The 20,182-nt window shown below is 59.5% G+C and overlaps 1 protein-coding gene across 3 annotated transcripts in view; it reads left to right on the forward strand.

Annotated features, from left to right (window-relative positions):
* Positions 1–16,161, forward strand: part of LOC119139928 (SAP domain containing ribonucleoprotein) — a 32,505-nt gene extending 16,344 nt beyond the window's left edge. The window contains exons 10-11 of one of the 3 annotated variants that reach the window (XM_037370764.1): positions 12,381–12,470; positions 14,150–16,161. In XM_037370764.1, the coding sequence (XP_037226661.1) occupies positions 12,381–12,470; positions 14,150–14,191 (132 nt within the window). In that variant the 3' untranslated portion in view covers positions 14,192–16,161. Of the gene's footprint in view, positions 1–4,341; positions 4,723–9,005; positions 9,315–12,380; positions 12,471–14,149 lie in introns of those variants that run through there. The other 2 variants (XM_037370763.1, XM_037370765.1) reach the window with 2 other exon arrangements.
* The last annotated feature ends 4,021 nt before the right edge of the window (positions 16,162–20,182 follow it).

Below are 20,182 nucleotides of genomic sequence, written 5' to 3' on the forward strand. Positions count from 1 at the left end.
CAGGTTTTTTTTCCCTTTTGTGGTTTTTCATTGAAGACAAAGCTGTGGCCCCGTGAGGAGCGCAGCGTGGTCGGCGCTGGCCCCATGCGCTCCGGTCAAGGGCAACGCAACAGTCTCCTGTGGGAAGAGGGCTGGATTTGTGGTTTCCAGTCCCGATCCCCAGTGATCCAGCTGGCACCCAATGGGATCATGCCAGGAAATTCAGTTTTTGCATTTCTTAGAAGACAAATAACAAGTTTTGCTTAACCAGCCTCTTCTCTTGCAAATAACTCTAGGCTGGAATGTGGGGAAAAGGAATCTGGGTTTGCTACTGGGAGCAGAAACCGCGCTGGAGCCTGAGGGAGCCGGGGGCGGTGCGTGCCCACGGAGCCGACAGCCAGAGCCCGGCTGGTTCCCATGCCGGAGGGTAACAATGGATTTGAAACACGAGTGTTGGACAGTGGCACCTCCCGAGGGGTCCTTGCCCTTTTTTTGGACTAGGCAGGTCTTAAAATACGCTCGAGTTTCCCGGCTCCTCGGTCTCTCCGCTGGTTTCACGGCACGATGCTCGTCCCTCTTCTAAACATTTCCCCCTTGGTTCCTTTAAATGAGTTGCGCTAATAGGAAATAGTGACGTTAATGAGATGTAGAGCTGGGGGGTCGTGCTGGACGGGGTGGGGGGACACGAGGAGCCTCGGGTGTGTTGTAGCAAACTACAGGTTACGCTGCTCAGGTGGGAGCGTGATTTCCCAGGTTCGGGTTGTCCGTGGGCTTGCAGGCACGTAACGGCGCGGGCTGCCGGGAAACCCGTCCCGCTGCCTCGGTGGAGGTGCCGGGGCTTTTCCTTCGCTCCCCCAAAAGTCGGTGGTGGCAGAAGGGGTTCAAGTTCAGCCGTGCCAGGGGCTGGAGAGCCGGCGTCTCGAAGCGTCCCTTCGGCAGCGCCTGTGCTGGGACCCTCGGTCACCTGTGCTCTCAGCTGCTGGTGTTCCCTCCCCTCCGGTGTTTTTTTTCCAAATGATCCAAAATCATTTTCCTCCCTCCTGCTGTTACAGCTACCCACGCTCTTGTGTTGCCACCAGGTTCCTCCACCTCTGGGATGACGCGGGTCTCGCGATGGCAGCGAGTAGGTGTCAGGGTCACAGGGCTGCCCTGTGTGTTTCTCCCGTTGTTTTCTCCCATTGTGCCGGCTGCCACATCTATGAGCCGCTGTCACCGTCACTGGGCTCTTCCCGACCCCCCCGGAGCCTTCTGTTACCCCCACTTGAGGCAGGGTCCCCCATCCCTCTTGCACATGCTCTGCTGGGGAGTTTGCTCCTCGCCTACCGGAGCCTTCTCGAGTTTTCCATTCTGGCTCTTGTGACTTTGCGCATCCCCGGGGGCTTGTAGGGGCTCGGGTCTGGTCCAAGCTCCGCGTCGGTGCTTAAGTGACGGCGGATTCGGTGCCGTGGGAATTTGGGGTGTGAATGACCCAGCCGGGGGGGTTTCGGGCTGTAGGACGGAGCGGAGGGGCATGCTGTGCAGACCCTCACTCTCAGGGTGGGGAGGGGGCTGCAGCCCCTGTGCCCACCTCAGGATGGTGGAAAAGGTGCCCGGAGCTTGGCTGCTCTACATACGTTGTGTCCTTGTCCCCTTTGTACTGGAAACCTGCGGTCGGGCACGTGAGAGCATGGTCCGCCCTTCCACCGCTGATAAGGCTGCGGCTTTCGTTATCGTGTCAGCGTGTATCATGTGATGTTTTCTCAAGGCAGGGTGAAAATACAGCACTTGAAGACACCCGGCGCTTTGTTTGCCGTTGAAATACCGGCTTGGCGCCCCGCTGCCCTGCAGAAGGACTTGGAGAGTCCACTGCCGGGCTGCCCCGCTCCCCAAACCGCGGCTACGTGCTCACCCCAAAGTTAAAAAAAAAACCTCTGGTGGAAGAAACAACCACCCAGCGCCGACGTGGCCAAGGGCTGCGATGCCACCGGCTCCCCAAGCGCTTTGGTGTGGACCATCATCCCTCTCCCCGCCCCCCCCACCCCCCCCCCAGCCCCGTGCGCCCGCTGGCACCCACGATGTCATGTGAAAAATGAATGAGGCGAGCGCGGCGCAGGGTCAGGGGGGCTCCTGGTCACGCATTGAGCCCGCGCCCCCGGCAAACCTTTGGGGAGTGGTGAAGGGCTCGCTCCGGGCTCACTCCCGGGGGGACAAGGGACAATGCCGGGGGGACGGGGACACTCTCTGACCTCCCTCTGCCCAGTCATCTGGTTCTTCATTGGTCCCCGCTGTGAAACAGAACTTGGCTTTTGTCTGTAACACAAATACATCTTTTCCCCACCCCCCCTTTCCCCCTCTATTATGATTCAATCAATGATGTCATTATGTCCCATTCAGGGGCTCTTGAACCATTTGGCTGCAGGAATTTGGAGGAGCTGGCAGGGGGAGAACAGCAGCTCCCGGCATCCCAGGGCCTCCGCTCCTGGCATCCCAGAGCATCCGCAGGAGAAACAAAGTCAGGTTTCCCCCTTAACCCCTCTTCACCACAAAAGACAAAAGTAAAAACAGCCCCCAAAGCCCTTCCCCGGGCAAAGCACGGGGGGCTGCACGTGCAGTGGGATGCCTGCAGGTGAATTAGACCTGGCGTGGTTCTCCCGAGCATCCAGTCCCTTCCATTTAATTCGTATAATTAAGATAATTTAAGCAGCTTTCGGTCTTGGAGGACTCTGCGGTGACATTGCGCAGAGTCTCCGGGCTGTGGCGGTTGAGGGGGGACCCTGAGCTCCCTCCCTGCGGTCGTGCCCGCGGTGCCGACGACTTTGCAGGGTTGTTAGGAAAAAAATTCTCTGTGAAAGCAAGTGGTCTGTGGTCTTCAGCCCCTCGAAAGTTTTCCTGGTCTCGCTGACCTGGCGATGGAAGGCTTGGCTTGCGCAGAAAACCCGCGCCGATTCGGCTGGCAGAGCTGAGCTTTCCCACCTCGGTGCCTTCTGGAAGGTCCTTCAGGGCACTGATGGGTGCGGGGTTGGGGGATGCTGCACTCTGGGGGGCTTAGAGACCCTCGGATGTAGATCCAGGACCACATCCATCCCTTTTCCTCCTGGACTGGGTGATGGGGGGATGCTGTGCTCAGGGGTGGGGGGGCTTAGAGACCCTCGGATGTAGATCCAGGACCACATCCATCCCTTTTCCTCCTGGACTGGGTGATGGGGGATGCTGTGCTCGGGGGTGGGGGGGCTTAGAGACCCTCGGATGTAGATCCAGGACCACATCCATCCCTTTTCCTCCTGGACTGGGTGATGGGGGATGCTGTGCTCGGGGGTGGGGGGGCTTAGAGACCCTCGGATGTAGATCCAGGACCACATCCATCCCTTTTCCTCCTGGACTGGGTGATGGGGGATGCTGTGCTCAGGGGTGGGGGGGCTTAGAGACCCTCAGATGTAAATCCAGGACCATATCCATCCCTTTTCCTCCTGGACTGGGATGCTGTGGTGATGGGGGATGCTGCACTTTGGGGGGCTTAGAGACCCTCGGATGTAGATCCAGGACCACATCCATCCCTTTTCCTCCCGGGCTGCGAGGGGCTGCGTGGCTGGGTGTCTCCCCGCCCTGGCTGTCGGAATGCGCGGGTTTACTTTTTCTGATGTTTTAGTTGCAGACACGTTAATGTGCTGTCGTAGGCTCATCCCGCAGGGCCAAAAGAAGCTTCTTGAAAAACCCGGTCTTAAAATAACGTTTGGGTGGAACATCTTAATTCCACGGGTAATTTAGTGGAATATACTTTTTCCCTGGGTTAATACACCTTTCCCCAAGCTCCGGCCGTTCTTTTTAAAAGGCATAAAAGCGAGTGAGGGGTTGTTTGTACGGCTGGGGGAGGAGGAGTCCCTGTGGACGAGGTTGTTCCTGCTCTGGCCTGCGAGCTGCCATCCTGGGGGAATAATTTAACAATTATTAGGGTTTGGTTAGTCAAATATTTGCAGAGCAGCAGCTCTCTTTGCTAGATTTCCCCTCCGAGCTCTGCTAGAATCTGGAGCTTTTAGTGATGTTGGAGAAACCAAATTAAGTGACCATAAAAGATCAAACATAAGGTACTTTCCGAGTGCTTTACCCACCCGCCTTTCATCTCCTCGGGTTGAAAGAGGTCTGAAGCCTTTGTATGTGTGGAAGCGACGAGCATCTGCGCCGATCCTGACCCTGGGTGCTGGGCTCTGTGCGGCGCAGGGCGGTCAGCCTGCGTGTTTCCTCCCTCCTGCTGCCCAAACGCCTCTTGTTTGGGTTTTCCACCCTCGCTGGTTGGGTGCTGGAGGCTCTTTCCGTAGCGCAAATCGTGTTGCATCCCTGTCCAAAATCCAATCGACTGACCCTCTACACCAGCTCCTCCCTCTGCAGGATTCTGTCCTTGCCTTTCCACTTGCTCAGCCCTGCGCCGCTGCCCCGGGAGGAGGATGCTCTGCGGGCTGAGGCTGAGCCACCGCCTCTCCAGCCTGGAAAACAAACACGGACTGTCCCCTAGTATTGCCTGGTGGAGGGCCAGCCCCCCAGTACGGGGGTCTGCTGGGTCCTGGCGTGCCCTCGGCTCAAGAAAAACCCAAGAAAAAGGTTGAGCCTGCGAGGGAACTGGAAATGCAGCCGCTTGCCAAGAGGAGCCAACTGGGTATAATGGTGGGAGAGGGGCTGAGCAAGAAAAGGGTTGAGCCTGGGAGGGAACTGGAAATGCAGCCGCTTGCCAAGAGGAGCCAACTGGGTGTAATGGTGGGAGAGGGGCTGAGCTGTGGCCAGCGCTGTGATAAAGTAGTTTATCAATGAGCACAAATCGTAGAATCGGACCGTTTGCGTTGGAAGGGACCTTACAGATGGTCCAAGTCTTTTATAATTAACCCCCGGGCGGTGAAATGGCACTGGAAGGTGCTGCCGTTTTGCCTCTGCGTGTTGAAGCGATGGGTGACAAAGTGGGGAGGGGGTCGCTCTATAGGGCTGAAGGTCATGGCCAAGCCCCAGGGGCCTTGGGAGCTTCTGGTCTCCAAACCCGCTTCACTTCCCACCAAAAAATCTTTTTCCCTTTGGAGTGGGAAGCGCTGAGGACCTTGGGGATGGGTGCGGAGCTTGGAGGTAAAACCACCTTTGGGTCAGAATTAAGCTGCGTTCCCGGGGGTCTCCAGGGGGATAAAGACACGTGGCTCCGCCGATGGGCTTTGCCGCCCACCCTGGCAGCGGCAGCGAGCGCGTTTGCACCCAAGGGTTAAGAAAACTCTTAGGGAAACTTATTCTGCTCGTGCAGTTTCATCTGGTTTGAGCAGGACTTCATTTAGCTTGGGAAGCGACAGCATCTCCACGCCACCGGGCACCTCTGGGGTCTGCTGGGGGCGGTGGGCTCAGCGTGGCGGGCGAAGGGTTAACATTGCCTCGTTGGGTTTGATTGGAACAAATTGATTGATTTATGAAATCTGGGGCTAATGTGCCATTCAAATCATGTTGAGGCATCGCCCCATTGCCCCCCCCCCCCTTTTTTTTTTTTTTTTAATTATTAAAAAACAGCCGGACGGGGCGAGGGGAAACTTTCTAAGCGGCTTTAGCACTGCCAGCCCCCCCATCCCACAGCGGGGGGCATCGCTCTGAGTGCCCCCATGGCGGGGGGTGCGAGGAGGGAAGAGCCCCCCCAAGGGCCGGCTGATACGGAAGGTGCTGTCCGGTGCGTGCGATGGGATCAGAAACCCTTTCCCAAGCCTTTTGCCATGCGGCACATCGGAAGCGCGTCTCCTCGGCGCGGCGTTCCCAACGTCTTCGCTTCATCCCTGCCGTGGAAGCGGAAGAATGGAAGTGGAAGGGGCAGGTGGGCTCTCTGCACGACTTTCTGCTCTTCCTCCCCTGTTCATCCCGTTTGGGGCGAGCGTGAACGGCGAAAGCCACGGCGGTTTGACACGGAGCGAGCACAGAACCGCCGGCTGTCGCGGCGCCTGCCTGCCACGCCGTGCAGTCAGAGGGGTTTTGCCTTCCCGACCTGTTTTTCCAGACAAGACTGGGAGAAGGGATGAGGAGCAAGCCTGCGGTGGCCTCTTGCTTCTGTCAAAAAGACGGCCGGTCACCGATGCGGTGTTGCTCCGATGACGTGAGCGTGAAGGAGGAGGAAACCAGGAGCTCTCCGGTGCGCAGCCAGAAGGGGCTCAGCGTTGGGAACGACTCCTGCTCCTTATGCTTCCCGACTCCTTTTGTAAGGAAACATCTCCAGTGACCTGCACCCTGGTCCATCACTGCGCCAGACCCAGCCCGGGCGCTTCCAGCAGGTTTTTAAGGGGTGAGGGAAGCCAAGAGATCAGGCTTTGCTCAAACTTGGGGTGTCTTCACGGAGTAATTCTGCAATTTAGTTCCAGCAGAGCCAGCAGGGAGCGTGCGGATCGTCGGGGGCACATGGGTGAGGCTGGATGTTGCCACCGTCTCGCTCTGAGCTGAGCTCCTGGCACGTTTCAATCCCCGAGCAGAGCTCCCGGCGCACCGACATCTCTTTGCCGTGGAGATAAACCTGGGGTTTAACGTTTCTGCAACACACCGAGGCGTAATTCCCCATCAGCTGTGCAGAATGGTCCTCAGCACACGCCGGCGGTAGAATAACGGCGTTGCCACGCATTCCTGCCGCGTGCGTCTGAGCCCAGCGGAGCGCTCGAGGGGGCTGTGCCGACTGGGGTGGCCGTCACCGCCACGTTTGGTCACGTCGGGGTGGGAGACCCGGCGTTGCTCCTCGCCCCCGTGCCAAAGGGGTGGAAACGGGACGGGGTGCAAGGCACGCGTGGAATATTCCTGTATAAACCCCGGGCTTCCCTCTTGCAGCGCGTGGCACCCGCCGAACGCTCGCTGGCGGCGCCTCCGGGAGGGCTTAGCAGTGCTGGGAGCCCGCGAGGGGGAAGGAACGGGAGGAATAAATACGTTGAGATGAATTTCAAAAAGGTGCTGGGTGACAGCTGCGCGTCCCAGGATTGGAGAGCGTTTCTGAGAGTAAAACGGTGGGTTGGTGTCATTCGCCCTCCGGGTATGAAATTGGAAGCCCGGTTACCCTCGAGTGTTTCGTAACCTTTACCTTTGGGAGGTCAAGGCCGTGTCATCATTAATCTACCGTCGCCTGAAAGCCTCGGGGCTCTGCTTTTCATCCTGCCATCCGTCATGCTGCAGCACGCTACGGGAGAGGGACCAGAAGGGTCCGGATTGCCACGCACACGTGAGCGCGCACCCTGCCGTACACCGCGGATGCGATGACGGAGGCTCGTGGCCATCTCTCCACGTTTACGCTCAGGGTACTCGGTGCTTCCTCTGCTAAGCCAGCACGGATTCCTCCTGGGAACGCGTTAATCCGTGGAGAAAGCAGCGTGGCGCGGGGTCTGGGGGACAGGGATTTCGTAACCATGTGGGCTTTTAAAATAGAGCGGGTGCAGCGGGCAGGTCGCTGCTGTTAGTGCCAGCGGGATGCACGGAGCGTCTCCCGTGCCTCGGTCCTTTGCCGGGCGTCCGAACCTGTGCCAGGGTGTCCCAGCGAGCCAGGCTGGCTGCTCGCCCGGCTCCCTGCCCGGCTGCTGCGGCTGAGCCCGGCATTCCCGCCTCGAGCCTCGTTACGCGGCGTGCGGAGCGGTGCCCATCGCGGCCGGGACGTGGGCGCCGGATCCGTTAGTGGGTGACGCAGCCTCGTCCTTTGCCGCGTCGCGCTCGGTGCGGGGACCGGAGCTGCTCGTGGCAAATAATGAATGAGGCACTCGTAGGGGCCATGGGGCTGCCCGGCGACTTGCCCCCGACACCGAAGGAGCGCGAGGCTTTTGGTTTCGGGTGATCCCGAATCAACTCGCTCCAGATCCGAGGAGCGAGGCCGGCGGCGGGGTCGGTCCCCCCGTACACGCTGGGCGCTGCGGGGGTCAGCGGGACGGAGCACCGGAGGGAGCGCAGCTCCTGCTTGCACTGCCGCAGGGAGCGTGGCTTGGGGCGAGGAGAGCTGGGATCCGAGATGGGATCTGAGATGGGATCTAGGCTGGGGTCTGAGCTGGGATCCGACCTGAGATCTGGGCTGGGATCCAAGCTGGGATCTGAGCTGGGATCCGGGCTGGGGTCTGAGCTGGGATCTGACCTGAGATCTGGGCTGGGATCCAAGCTGGGATCTGAGCTGGGATCCGGGCTGGGGTCTGAGATGGGATCTGGGCTGGGGTCCAGGCTGTGATCTAGGCTGAGGTCTGAGCTGAGATCAGGGCTGGGATCCAGGCTGGGGTCTGAGCTGGGATCCCTGGCAGGTTGAGTGCCAGAGCGCTGCGCACCATGGAAACCCGGACAAACGCCTTTGGCATTAACTCTTCCACCACCAGCACTTCTGCCTTCTCCCGGGAGAGGGGGAGTGATCCTGTTCTTACATGGATCCTTCCCTCTTTCGGGAATAAGGGACGTGATCCCGAGGCCGAGCGGCTGAGGCTGGATGTGATCGGTGCTGACCCGCGCTCTCCCTCTTGCCCTCCGGCACCTCTTCCCGTGCCCACCGGGAGCTCCCGGCTCTGTCACTTGCTCCAAGGAAAACAAAACGGGATCACTGGATCCCCGGGATCCCAAGGTTCCGCTGGCTGCAGCCCCTTGGAACGCCGCAGTGCGGGGGGACGAGCCCCCTCCCCTCGCCGCCTCCTTCCCCACGGCAGAGGGTGGGCAGCCGCGGGGCCTGATTCTGCCCGGTGCAGCATCTTCCCCCTGGGTGCCCGGAGCCGGTGGGGTTTAGGCTGCACCCTCAGGAGGGAGCCTGGATCTCCCTTGGAGAAGCAGCGGATCCCAGGCAGATTACCGTTGCTGAAGGTGGAGCCGTGCCAGCGCCCCGCGGTCCCGTAGGTGGATCTTTGGTGTCGAAATTAAAGCATCGGGATCACGCACGGCGCAAATAGACGGACAGGACGGTGTAAATGCCGCCTGGTACCAGGTGGCAGGGAAGACTTTAGCTTCAGGGCTTGGAGCCTTTCGTAAAACCCTTTTCCCCCTCTTTTTTTTTTTTCCCCCCACCCCCCTTATTTTATTTTATTCCTCTTATTTTATTTTATTTTTTTTAGACAAACGACAAAATAACCATCGTGGCGCGAGTGCAAAGGGAAACAGGGAGGGTAGAAAATAAATCTGACCACGCTGCCAGCAAGGTCAGCTTTCCCCACAGATGCTGGTGCACCCATTTGCACGCCGGAGCGCGGCCCCCAGGGGCACCGCCGCGGGTTGATAGATGCGGAGATCGCGGCGTTTTGATAGAGGTAATTTTCCTCAGCTGGGTTTCAGCACCCCATGAATCAAAACCTGTCAGCGAGGAGCTCCGGAGACGGAGTGAAGTTGATTGTACGCGTGTTTGCATCTGACACCCTCGTGCTAGGGGGTCAAGTGAGCGAGATCATTAGGACCGTGTTGATTTAGTAGGAGGGTTACGTGCTTTCCCTGCAGGGCAGGGGTGGGGGTGGCTCGCCGAAAAAATAAATAAACCCCCTACGGCTGGGTGCCGGCGCTGGGAGCCTCCCCTGGCCTTTTATCGGAGCCACGGCGCTTGCCCAAGGTGGCTTCGGGGCCGTCCTCTTCCTCCTGAGGTTTAAAGCCCGCGGTCAACCGTGGTGTGGCTTTTAAGAGCCGGTTGAACGTCGCCGGTGCCCGGGTTGGGTTGTCTTTGTGCGGCCGCGGTCGGTCGGTGCGTGCGTCACGCCGCCGCAGCCGTCCTTCTTCTTCCTTCTCCCTTCCCTTCGCCGTCCCCGCGATGATAATAATCCCTCCTGGCGCCCTTTGTTTGCAACCCTCAAGCTTGTGCTGCTTTTTCCGGGATGTTGCTTCTTCCTGAAAACCGGAGGAACCCTGAGGTGGAGCGGGTGGGCTGGGTTGGGAGGGGGGCTGGGGGCTGCTCCTCCACCTTCGTGCTGTCCCTTCCATCCTCCTCCTCCGGGAAATGAGGCTGGGGGGAGCACCAGTGTTTTCACAGCTTTGCCACCAAACCACAGATGGAGGGATGGGGAGCACCACGGGGGAGGTGATGCTGGAGCCGTGTCGGGGGGGAGGGGGGTGAAGCTGGGGGCTCGGGGCTCTGACACCGCCACGGCTGCTGGTGGCTCCCGACGGAGCCGGGGCTCAAGCCCCCTCCCGGAGTTTTTCATCCAAACGCCTTGGCCAGTCCCATTGCTGCGACGCACGTCGGTGTTGGGGCCACGGTAAGGGATCGACACGGGGAGGTTTCCCCACTGCTTCCCACCGGTGCCACCGGTCAAATTTGGCTGCTGATGGCGCCGTCTGTGACCACATCAAGGGATGAGGGTCCGGCTCCGTTCCTCTGCTTGGCTGGCTGATCCCGGCAGATCCAGGTGGAGCACTGGGACACAAACCATGGAGGGGTGGATTTTCTTCTTCTTCACGAACCATGGAGGGGTGATTCTTCTTCTTCTTCTTCTTCTCACGAACCATGGAGGGGTGATTCTTCTTCTTCTTCTTCACGAACCATGGAGGGGTGTTTCTTCTTCTTCTTCTTCTTCTTCACGAACCATGGAGGGGTGTTTCTTCTTCTTCTTCTTCTTCTTCACGAACCATGGAGGGGTGTTTCTTCTTCTTCTTCTTCACGAACCATGGAGGGGTGATTCTTCTTCTTCTTCTTCTTCTTCTTCTTCACGAACCATGGAGGGGTGATTCTTCTTCTTCTTCTTCTTCACGAACCATGGAGGGGTGATTCTTCTTCTTCTTCATGAACCATGGAGGGGTGGTTTTTCTTCTTCTTCACGAACCATGGGGGGTGGTTTTTCTTCTTCTTTTTCTTCTTCTTCTTCACGAACCATGGGGGGTGGTTCTTCTTCTTCACGAACCGTGGAGGGGTGATTTTTCTTCTTCTTCTTCTTCACGAACCATGGGGGGTGGTTTTTCTTCTTCTTCCTCTTCTTCTTCTTCTTCTTCTTCACAAACCATGGAGGGGTGATTTTTCTTCTTCTTCTTCTTCTTCACAAACCACGGAGGGTTGTTTTTTCTTCTTCTTCACGAACCATGGGGGGGTGGTTTTTTTTCTTCTTCTCTTCTTCTTCTTCTTCTTCCTGGTGTTGGTGCCCCTGGTTCCCCCAGGCAGTGGGAAAGCCGTGTGTCAGGGTGGCGTGGCCAGGGACCCCTGCCCTCGATAACGGGATGTAGGGGGTGGGTGATGGGGGGCGAGAGCTCTGCAGCGAATTTAATGATCGGGGAGGGAGAAGCGGTCGGAGCCTGAAGTAATCAGGCAGCCTGGGCTGTAGGAACTGCCTGAAAGAGGCATGAGATGCCCAGAGGTAGGAGTAAATCCGCAGAAAATGAGCACGTTGAGGCTCTTATGGGCGATGGTGGGATCAGGACGTTGGTGTGGGTGATGGCAGCGGAGCTCAAAAGGCTCCAGGTTTTTTGGAGATCCTTGGCAATGGAGCTAAGAAGTCTCCAGGGTTTTTGGAGACCCTTGGCAGCGGAGCTCGAAAGGCTCCAGGTTTTTTGAAGACCCTTGGCAGCGGAGCTCAAAAGGCTCCAGGTTTTTTGGAGATCCTTGGCAGTGGAGGTAAAAAGTCTCCAGATTCTTTGGAGACCCTTAGCAGCGGAGCTCAAAAGGCTCCAGGTTTTTTGGAGCTCAAAAGTCTCCAGGTTTTTTGGAGACCCTTGGCAGCGGAGCTCAAAAGGCTCCAGGTTTTTTGGAGACCCTTGGCAGCGGAGCTCAAAGGGCTCCAGGTTTTTTGGAGACCCTTAGCAGTGGAGCTCAAAAGGATCCAGGTTTTTGGAGCTCAAAAGGCTCCAGGTTTTTGGAGACCTTTGAGAACTGGGGATCGGGAAGCTCTGGGAGATGTCAGCAGAAATTTGCTGGGAAGGGGCACGGCGCGCCGTGGGGAGATGGGGCGAGTGCCGACCCTCCCTCTCCAACGAGAACGCTTCCGAGAGACGCGGCCCAGCCTCCGCGCCACGGGGGTGACGGTCACGTTGCTGCTGCTCGCTGTGCCCAGGGCTTTACCGCGTCCCCCACATCATTCCTCCTCCTCCACGTCCCAGCAAAGGTTCTGCCCACCGAGGTGGGATCTTCCTTCGCTCGTGCCCATCCGTGCCCTGTCTGTCCGCACCCTCCGTCGTGCTCGGGTTTGGGCACGGGGGAGTTCAGCGGGAAGGCGACGCTGTGACGGGGGTCTCGAGGGGGGGCTGGGGCTCGCTTTGAGGCGGTTGTACCACGAGCTGGCAGGGCAGACGTTATCCTTGTGTGTCTTCTCCAGTGGCCGGAGCCACCGGCGTTACCTGCCGTGCTGGGCAGCCCCCCCGCGGTCTCGCCATCTCTCCTGCTTTGCTTCGGCTTTTTTGCTGGGGTGCCTGGCTGTGGGAGGAGGGGGGGTGGGGGGGGGGAGATGATTTACGGTGAAACGAGCTCCCCCCCACCCCGGGGCATTGCCAACAAAATCCATCTGGGTCCTTCTTTGTGCTAGAGCGAAGAAGACGAGAAGCTGAAGAAGCGGAAGGAGCGGTTTGGCATCGTGACGAGTTCAGCCGGGGCTGGAGCCACAGAGGACACAGAGGTAAAACCTGGGGGGCAGCGGTGGTCCCAGGGGGGGTCCTGAGTCCCCTCGGTGCTGACGTGGGGCCGGCTCACGCTGCGGTGGGGGTGGGAGCTCAGCCCCCGTTCCCATAAACCGCTCCGGACCCCGCCGAGCCCCGTGGTGGCATCCAGCTCCTCCTCTTGCGGGATGGCATGGATACTTCCAGAAGGAGATGTGTGTGTGGGGGGGGGCACATCTGCTCTACTCCACTTTCTCCCCCCCCCCCCCATCCCCCCTCCCCTCGCTCTCTCTGCTCCTTGTCCTCTGCAATTCCCCGCGTCCTGGATGTTTCTGGCCCCTCTGCTTCCCCTCGGATGCTATTGTAGGTCCTTCATCAATAAATCCCCGGAGACTCGACGACATAATGAGCCTCGAGATGCTGCTGACCCTGTTTCCAGCTTTTCTCCTCCAAGGCTTTGTTCTGTCCTCTGGGGTTTTGGCCCATCTTTTAAATTTGTCACCTCCTCGGGGCAATTTTGTGCTCTTTTATCTACTTTCACACTTTTTTTTTTTTTTTTTTTTTTTTTTCTGTTTCAAATTGTTCCAAAGCACTGGGCGCCATTACGGCAGAGAGTGCCCTGCGCACCAATGGTGCCACGTAAATACGGCTCCAACGGGGATCAGCCAGAGTCGGGGACCCCTGTCCTGGGGACAGAGGGACCCCTCGGGGGTCGGGGGGGGACCCTCTGCCTTAACCAACCAAACAGCAAAGCTGCGGCAGGGCGAGCGTTGCGTTTTGGAAACTGCTTAACCGGATGGTTCCAGGGATGAGAACTGGGGGTTGTTGGGTTCCTAAGAGCGATCTCAACAATTCAGGTGGGGTTTAGGGCTTTTTTTTTCTTGGGGGAGGGGGGGGGCTTTTTTATTTTTTTTTTTTCCCCCCCTCCTGCCTGTGTTTTGTTTGGGGTTTCCTGCAGAAACGCTGCCCGGCGTGCGGAGCGCCGTTCCCAGCCTTCTGCCGGGCAGGGGGCAACGAGCCCCTCCGGCTGGGCGAGGGATTCCACGCTTTTCCGTTAGGTCACTCGGAGATTGTGCCTGGAACAAAAAGGTCTTTTTACTGGTATTGTGTGCACTCAAATGCACCTTTCCCCGGAGATTCTTGATTAGGGCTTCTGTTGCCCCCGGGCTATTTATCCTGCTAAAAATTAAGATTTATACGCCCCTCGTGTATCGGCTTAAAGGCATATCGGAGAGACGCAATAGTATATTTAATGCGTTTTAGTGTGTCCCTCTCACCTTTGCCATGAATAGGGGAGTGTTAACCCTTTGCCCTTTTTACATTTCCCACCTCCCCACTGCCTGGAAGGGTTTCCAGGCCATGAAGTAACCATTGTTCCCAGCTCAGCCCCTTTGTCGCGCTTTGCCGATGACTCCAGCAGCGCCGTATCCCCCGGCACTGGGTGTTTCTGCCGCTCAGTTTTGGGGTGCCCTGTCCCGCTGCTCAGCTTCCCTCAAACTAGAACCCAAAGACTGGGGAACTCAGGCAGCGGCCGGAGCTGCCGAGCTCCAGCATCGTTACCCAAACCAAATTTTTTAATAAATTCTCCATCGGGTTACGTGCCTGTGTGAGATTTGAAACGACTCGTTCCTTTGTTTCTCTTCGGGTTTGATTGATTGATTTATTATTATTTTTTCTCTCTCGTGATTCCTCTTTGCAGGCAAAGAAGAGGAAAAGAGCAGAACGCTTCGGGATCGTCTGATGCCAGTGGTTTTTTTTTAGCTTCAGCCCATTTGCAGTGTGCCTCGAGTGCGTGCATCCTCCTCCTCCTCTCTCTTCCCCCCACTTTCCCTCACTCCCACACTGTTTCTCTAGGTTTTAGTGAACGAGTAGACAGGGAATCCCCCGTAGTTGTATGATTGTGCTACTGGGTTTTGTTTTCCCCACACACACACACCCCTCCCTCCAAGTTCCAAAGTTTAAAAATGAAGAAAAGTTGAGCAAAAAAAAAAAAGAAGAAACTGTTCTCAGTGCATCTCCGGCCGCCCGCAGCCCCCCGCGGTTTCCAGCTGCTGTGGGGTCATTGGCAGCAGCTCCCACCGGAGGTACCGTCCGGCAGGGAGGGACGGAGCGTGTCCCGGTGCCTTCCCGGTGCCGCCGTGGCGAGCTCTGCCCCGTAGCTAGGTGGGCAGTCAGAGCAAGGGTAGGAGGTGAGGAAGGGGAAGCATTGAGCGGAGCTCGAGCAGCGTTTGCTCTGCCCTTGGCACTTGCTTGAGGGACCCCAACGTGCTGCTGGAGCCGGGGCTGATGTAAACCCGTTGTCTTTGCCGTCCGATGCTGCCTCCAGCTCTCAGACCACCTGGTCCTCTCCTCCTCCTCTTCCTCCTCCTCCCTGTGGAAACGGGCCCCACGGCGTCATGTCCCTTCCCAGCAGCTGGGAGCGGCGCGATGGGTGATGCGACTCCTGCTCCGGAGCTCAGCTCCCTGCCCCTGGCTCGCCCCAGAGCGGGCAAGTTCAACCTCAGGGAAGGATTTTTCCCAAGTGGAAGCGGCGTGCCGGTAGGCGGTTTCACGGCTGTGGCGAAGGGGAATTGCCAGCGCGGGAATTGCTGCTTCACCCTCGATCGAGACGGGCACCCTAAAACGAGGAGGAAAATGTAGCGACGGAGCCCGTTCTCAGCGCTTCGCTCATCCCACCCCAGCCCCTCGGCGGCGGTTTCCAGGTCCACGATACGTTTCTCTCCTTAAACAACAACCCAGCAGCCGCTTTGCCCGATGGCTGTTCCCAGGCTGGATTTTATCTCGTCCTCAACCCTGCTGTCCTCCGGGGTGCCGGGACCCCTCGGTTCGAGCGTGGAAACCCTCGGTAGCTCCGCAGGACCCACGGGGTCCGGTACCCGTAACCCTTCAGGGTGACGTTCTGGAGGAAAATCAATCAAATCGGGTCCAGTCACACCACACGCCGCAGCCCCTGGGCTGGGAAAAGCCCTTCCCTGGGGTGGGTGGAAGGAGCGGTGGCAGCGGTGACACCGGTGGCATTTGCCCTTCCCCCCCCCTCGCCTGCCGGAGCTCCCCTCCCGCGCATCCCTCAGCCCCGGGTGCAGCAGGAATCCGTCCATCCACTTGGATTTTGGGGCAGGCGGCGCGGCCACAATCCTCTGGGCTGGACTGACGCCCTAAATCCTTATTTCTAACCGGGGAGATGTTTGCTGTATCTTCCTTAAGATACCCGAGAGCAGCTGGGGGCAGGGAGGGGGGGGGTTAACAGATGGAGCTTTCCGGAGGCTTGGACCTGATTCTCGATAAGCAATATATAGATAGTTATATTTTTTAACATAGAAATCTTCCAACCGCTTCTGTTCCGTTAGCGTTTGCGGTCCGAGCGCGGCCGCCTGCCCTCGGTGGTCGAAGCAATACCGTGGACCTTGGTTTATTTTCCCAAAGGGCAGCTAAAAGCCACGGGGGTCCGGGGGTCCGGTGCGTGTCTTGGGGTCGTCAGTGAATCGAAGCTCCCTCACTCCTTCCTGATTCCATGTAATAATTTTATTCTGGGAAGTTTGGGGTTTTTTTTGGTTGGTTTTTTTTTTTTTTGTACGTCGGATTTTGTAAGATGTATTTTCTATTTGGCTTTCGATCTTTTCGCTGGTTATTGGCTTGAGATGTTTTGTAGTGTGCCAGGGCAAACGCTGCGTTTCATTCTCGGTTTCGTAATAAAACTGCTTCTCCAAGGCAGTGCTGGGGTCGGTCACCGCGACGCACGGAGCGGCCAAGGGAGGGGGGGGGGAGCATGGGGGGGGGAGCGGGGCTGCTCCCGGCTGGGGGGGCGGTTGCAGGCGCAGAGACCCTGCCCGGCCGCGCCGTTGCCAGCGGGGGGGGGGAAACCACCGATGTTAACGTGGTGTCCTGAACCCCCGGCCTCTGCGGGTTGAGTGCGCTGCCTCCTTGGGGTGCTGAGCTCGCTGCCTCCGTGGGTGCTGCTCTCGCTGCCTCCTTGGGGTGCTGAGCTCGCTGCCTCCGTGGGTGCTGCCTCCTTTGGGTGCTGCTCTCGCTGCCTCCTTGGGTGCTGCTTCCTTGGGTGCTGCTCTCGCTGCCTCCTTGGGTGCTGCTTCCTTGGGTGCTGCTCTCGCTGCCTCCTTGGGTGCTGCTTCCTTGGGTGCTGCTCTCGCTGCCTCCTTGGGTGCTGCTTCCTTGGGTGCTGCTCTCGCTGCCTCCTTGGGTGCTGCTCTCGCTGCCTCCTTGGGTGCTGCTTCCTTGGGTGCTGCTCTCGCTGCCTCCTTGGGTGCTGCTTCCTTGGGTGCTGCTCTCGCTGCCTCCGTGGGTGCTGCTTCCTTGGGTGCTGCTCTCGCTGCCTCCTTGGGGTGCTGCTTCCTTGGGTGCTGCTCTCGCTGCCTCCTTGGGGTGCTGCTTCCTTGGGTGCTGCTCTCGCTGCCTCCTTGGGTGCTGCTTCCTTGGGTGCTGCTCTCGCTGCCTCCGTGGGTGCTGCTTCCTTGGGTGCTGCTCTCGCTGCCTCCTTGGGTGCTGCTTCCTTGGGTGCTGCTCTCGCTGCCTCCTTGGGTGCTGCTCTCGCTGCCTCCTTGGGTGCTGCTTCCTTGGGTGCTGCTCTCGCTGCCTCCTTGGGTGCTGCTTCCTTGGGTGCTGCTCTCGCTGCCTCCTTGGGTGCTGCTCTCGCTGCCTCCTTGGGTGCTGCTTCCTTGGGTGCTGCTCTCGCTGCCTCCTTGGGTGCTGCTTCCTTGGGTGCTGCTCTCGCTGCCTCCTTGGGTGCTGCTTCCTTGGGTGCTGCTCTCGCTGCCTCCTTGGGTGCTGCTTCCTTTGGGTGCTGCTCTCGCTGCCTCCTTGGGTGCTGCTTCCTTGGGTGCTGCTCTCGCTGCCTCCTTGGGTGCTGCTTCCTTGGGTGCTGACCTCGTTGCTTCCTTCGAGTGTTGACCTCACTGCCTCCTTCGGGTGCTGACCTCATTGTCTCCTTCGGGTGCTGATCTTGCTGCCCCCTTTGGGTGCTGCTTCCTTGGGGTGCTGCTCTCGCTGCCTCCTTCGGGTGCTGACCTCATTGTCTCCTTTGGGTGCTGCTTCCTTGGGGTGCTGCTTCCTCGGGTTGCTGGTGTGGCTGCCGCCTTGGGGTGCTGACCTCACTGCTTCCTTTGGGTGCTGGTCTCGTTGCTTCCTTCGAGTGTTGACTTCGTTGCCTCCTTTAGGTGCTGACCTCGCTCCCTCCCTTGGGTGCTGACCTCACCGCTGCACCAGCTCTTCGCAGCGAGGTCCCGGCTGTCGCCCGCGCCGGGCGCAGGGGGGTCGCTGCTCCTCACGGCCGATGGGTCGGTGCTGTGGACCTGGGGGGGCTGCAGACCTTGAGGGGCAGCACCGGGAGCTCTTGGCTTTGCTGTGGTGGCTTCCCTGGGGTCCCCCTGCACTGGGGGGGGGGGGGGTTTACAGCCGGGGGGATGGGGACAGCCGCCTGTGAGGTGCTGTGGGTCACCGGTGGTCGCATCCGGAGCGCGATGGCACACCAAGGGACACCATCGCCTCCCCCCTGGGCTGGGGGCAGCGCCGAGGACCCCTGATTTTGCTGCCCCCTCCACATTCCAGCCCAGGGACTGGAGCCATGGGGGGGTCCCTGCCGGGGGTCCTAGTGGAGTTTGTGCCCCGGCCGATCTCCCAGTGAAGCGACACGTGCTTCTTCCCCGCCATTCCTCCATCCCGTCGCCTCGGGGGATGCTCCGGTGTCCCGGGAACATCGCTCCGACGGCTCCGCGTTTCAAACGGCACCGGATTGATTTTTCCTCTCGGAGCTGGGGGCTGCTCGTGACCGATTTGGGCTGAATAGGGGGCGGGGGGGAAGCGGTGGGCGCACAATGCGCGGGGGAGAGTGTGGGAAAGGCGTCGAAAGAAAAGGAGGAGCCGGCGCTGGTGGCTGGCGACGCCGAGCGGTGCCCAAATCTGGTGTGAAGCCACTTGTCACGGCCGGTGGTTGGGCTGTAGATGCGAGTGGGACAGTAGGTCAGGCTGGGGGTGGGGGGGAGAGGGAGAAATGGGGGGGGGGGGTTGCACAGTGGGTGAAGAGCAGGGTGCGCGGTGGGAGCACAATGCACGCCCGTGCCAACGGTGTCCCCGCTTCATACGTTTTCCCTCCTTCCAACGTTGCCCCTTCTCCCAACGTTTTCCCTCCTTCCAACGTTGCCCCTCCTTCCAACGTTGCCCCTTCTCCCAACGTTGCCCTTTCTCCCAACGTTGCCCCTTCTCCCAACGTTGCCCCTTCTCCCAACGTTGCCCCTTCTCCCAACGTTGCCCCTTCTTCCAACGTTTTCCCTCCTTCCAACGTTGCCCCTTCTCCCAACGTTGCCCCTTCTCCCAACGTTGCCCCTTCTCCCAACGTTGCCCCTTCTTCCAACATTGCCCCTTCTTCCAACGTTGCTCCTTCTTCCAACGTTGCCCCTTCTTCCAACGTTGCCCCTTCTCCCAACGTTGCCCCTTCTCCCAACGTTGCCCTTTCTCCCAACGTTGCCCCTTCTCCCAACGTTGCCCCTTCTTCCAACGTTGCCCCTTCTCCCAACGTTGCCCCTTCTCCCAACGTTGCCCTTTCTCCCAACGTTGCCCCTTCTCCCAACGTTGCCCCTTCTCCCAACGTTGCCCCTGTCTGCCAACGTTGCCCCTTCTGCCAACGTTGCCCCTCCTTCCAACATTGCCCCTTCCACCAATGTTGTCCCTTCTGCCAACGTTGCCCCTCCTTCCAACATTGTCCCTTCTTCCAACGTTGTCCCTTCTAGCCGCACTGTCCTCACCTCCCACCAGCTTCTCGCCCCCGGGTTCCCCATGGGGGGGTTGGAAACATCTTCTCGTTTGAATTTGTGGAAACAGGGAGATGGGAGAGCCTGGGGGTGTGGGTGAGCCGGGGGGGGGGACATGGCACCGAGCCCCCTCCACTGCCCTCCACCTGCGCTTGTGCCGCAGCCCGTGAGCGTGGCTGGTGGCCCTCCCGGCTCTGTGCCACCGTTCGGCTCCAGGGTGGGGGCTCCATCACAGGAGGGGTGGGGGGGCTCCATTGCAGGAGGGTGGCCGTGGGCTGCTGCTGCGGAGCCCTCCTCCTCCTCCTCCTCCTCCTCCTCTCCAGACTCACCACTCTGGTGCATCTCCTCCCCCAGGAGCCCACGGGTGACCTTCCCCAGCAGGGGGGCTGCCATCCCCTGGACCCTTTCCCAGCGGCGGGGGGCTGCCTCCATCCTCTGGGATCCTTCCCTGTGGCTGGGGAGGAGGTGACACGTGCTCCTGGGAGAACCGCGCTGCCTCAGGTCCCTCTTGGAGCCCCCCCGGAGCCTGGAATGGCTTTGGGATCCCACCGGAATCCCGTCCCAGCCGCAGGTTGTGACCCAGCCACCCCATCACGGAGGTCCTCGTGCCCAGAGCCAGGCTGGGCGCTGCCACCACCTGCGTGTCCCCTCCGCGGTGGTGTGATGTCCCACCCCGTGGCCGATGGCGGGGGGCCTGGCCCGTGCCCACCAGTGCCAGGTAGCTGCCCCGGGGTCGGCGGGGGCCGCGGCGAGGCCGGGGGAGCTCAGCCAAGCTCCCGTCGATGCTTTAATTACCGCGTGCGGCCGGTCTCGTTAAGGAAGGTTCGTGGGTGGTCGTCAGGATGTCCCTGTCCTAATTTGTCCCCCCCCCGCCTCCCCCTCCCCCCAAGCTCTGCCCCTGGGTCTCTGAATTAGGTCACCCGGTGGCCGGGGGGTTGCGGGGACGTGGGGTGCAGCCCCTGCGGCCTCGGGGG

The sequence above is a fragment of the Falco rusticolus genome, chromosome 19 (assembly GCF_015220075.1).
Source record: "Falco rusticolus isolate bFalRus1 chromosome 19, bFalRus1.pri, whole genome shotgun sequence".
Classification (NCBI taxonomy): Eukaryota; Metazoa; Chordata; class Aves; order Falconiformes; family Falconidae; genus Falco; species Falco rusticolus.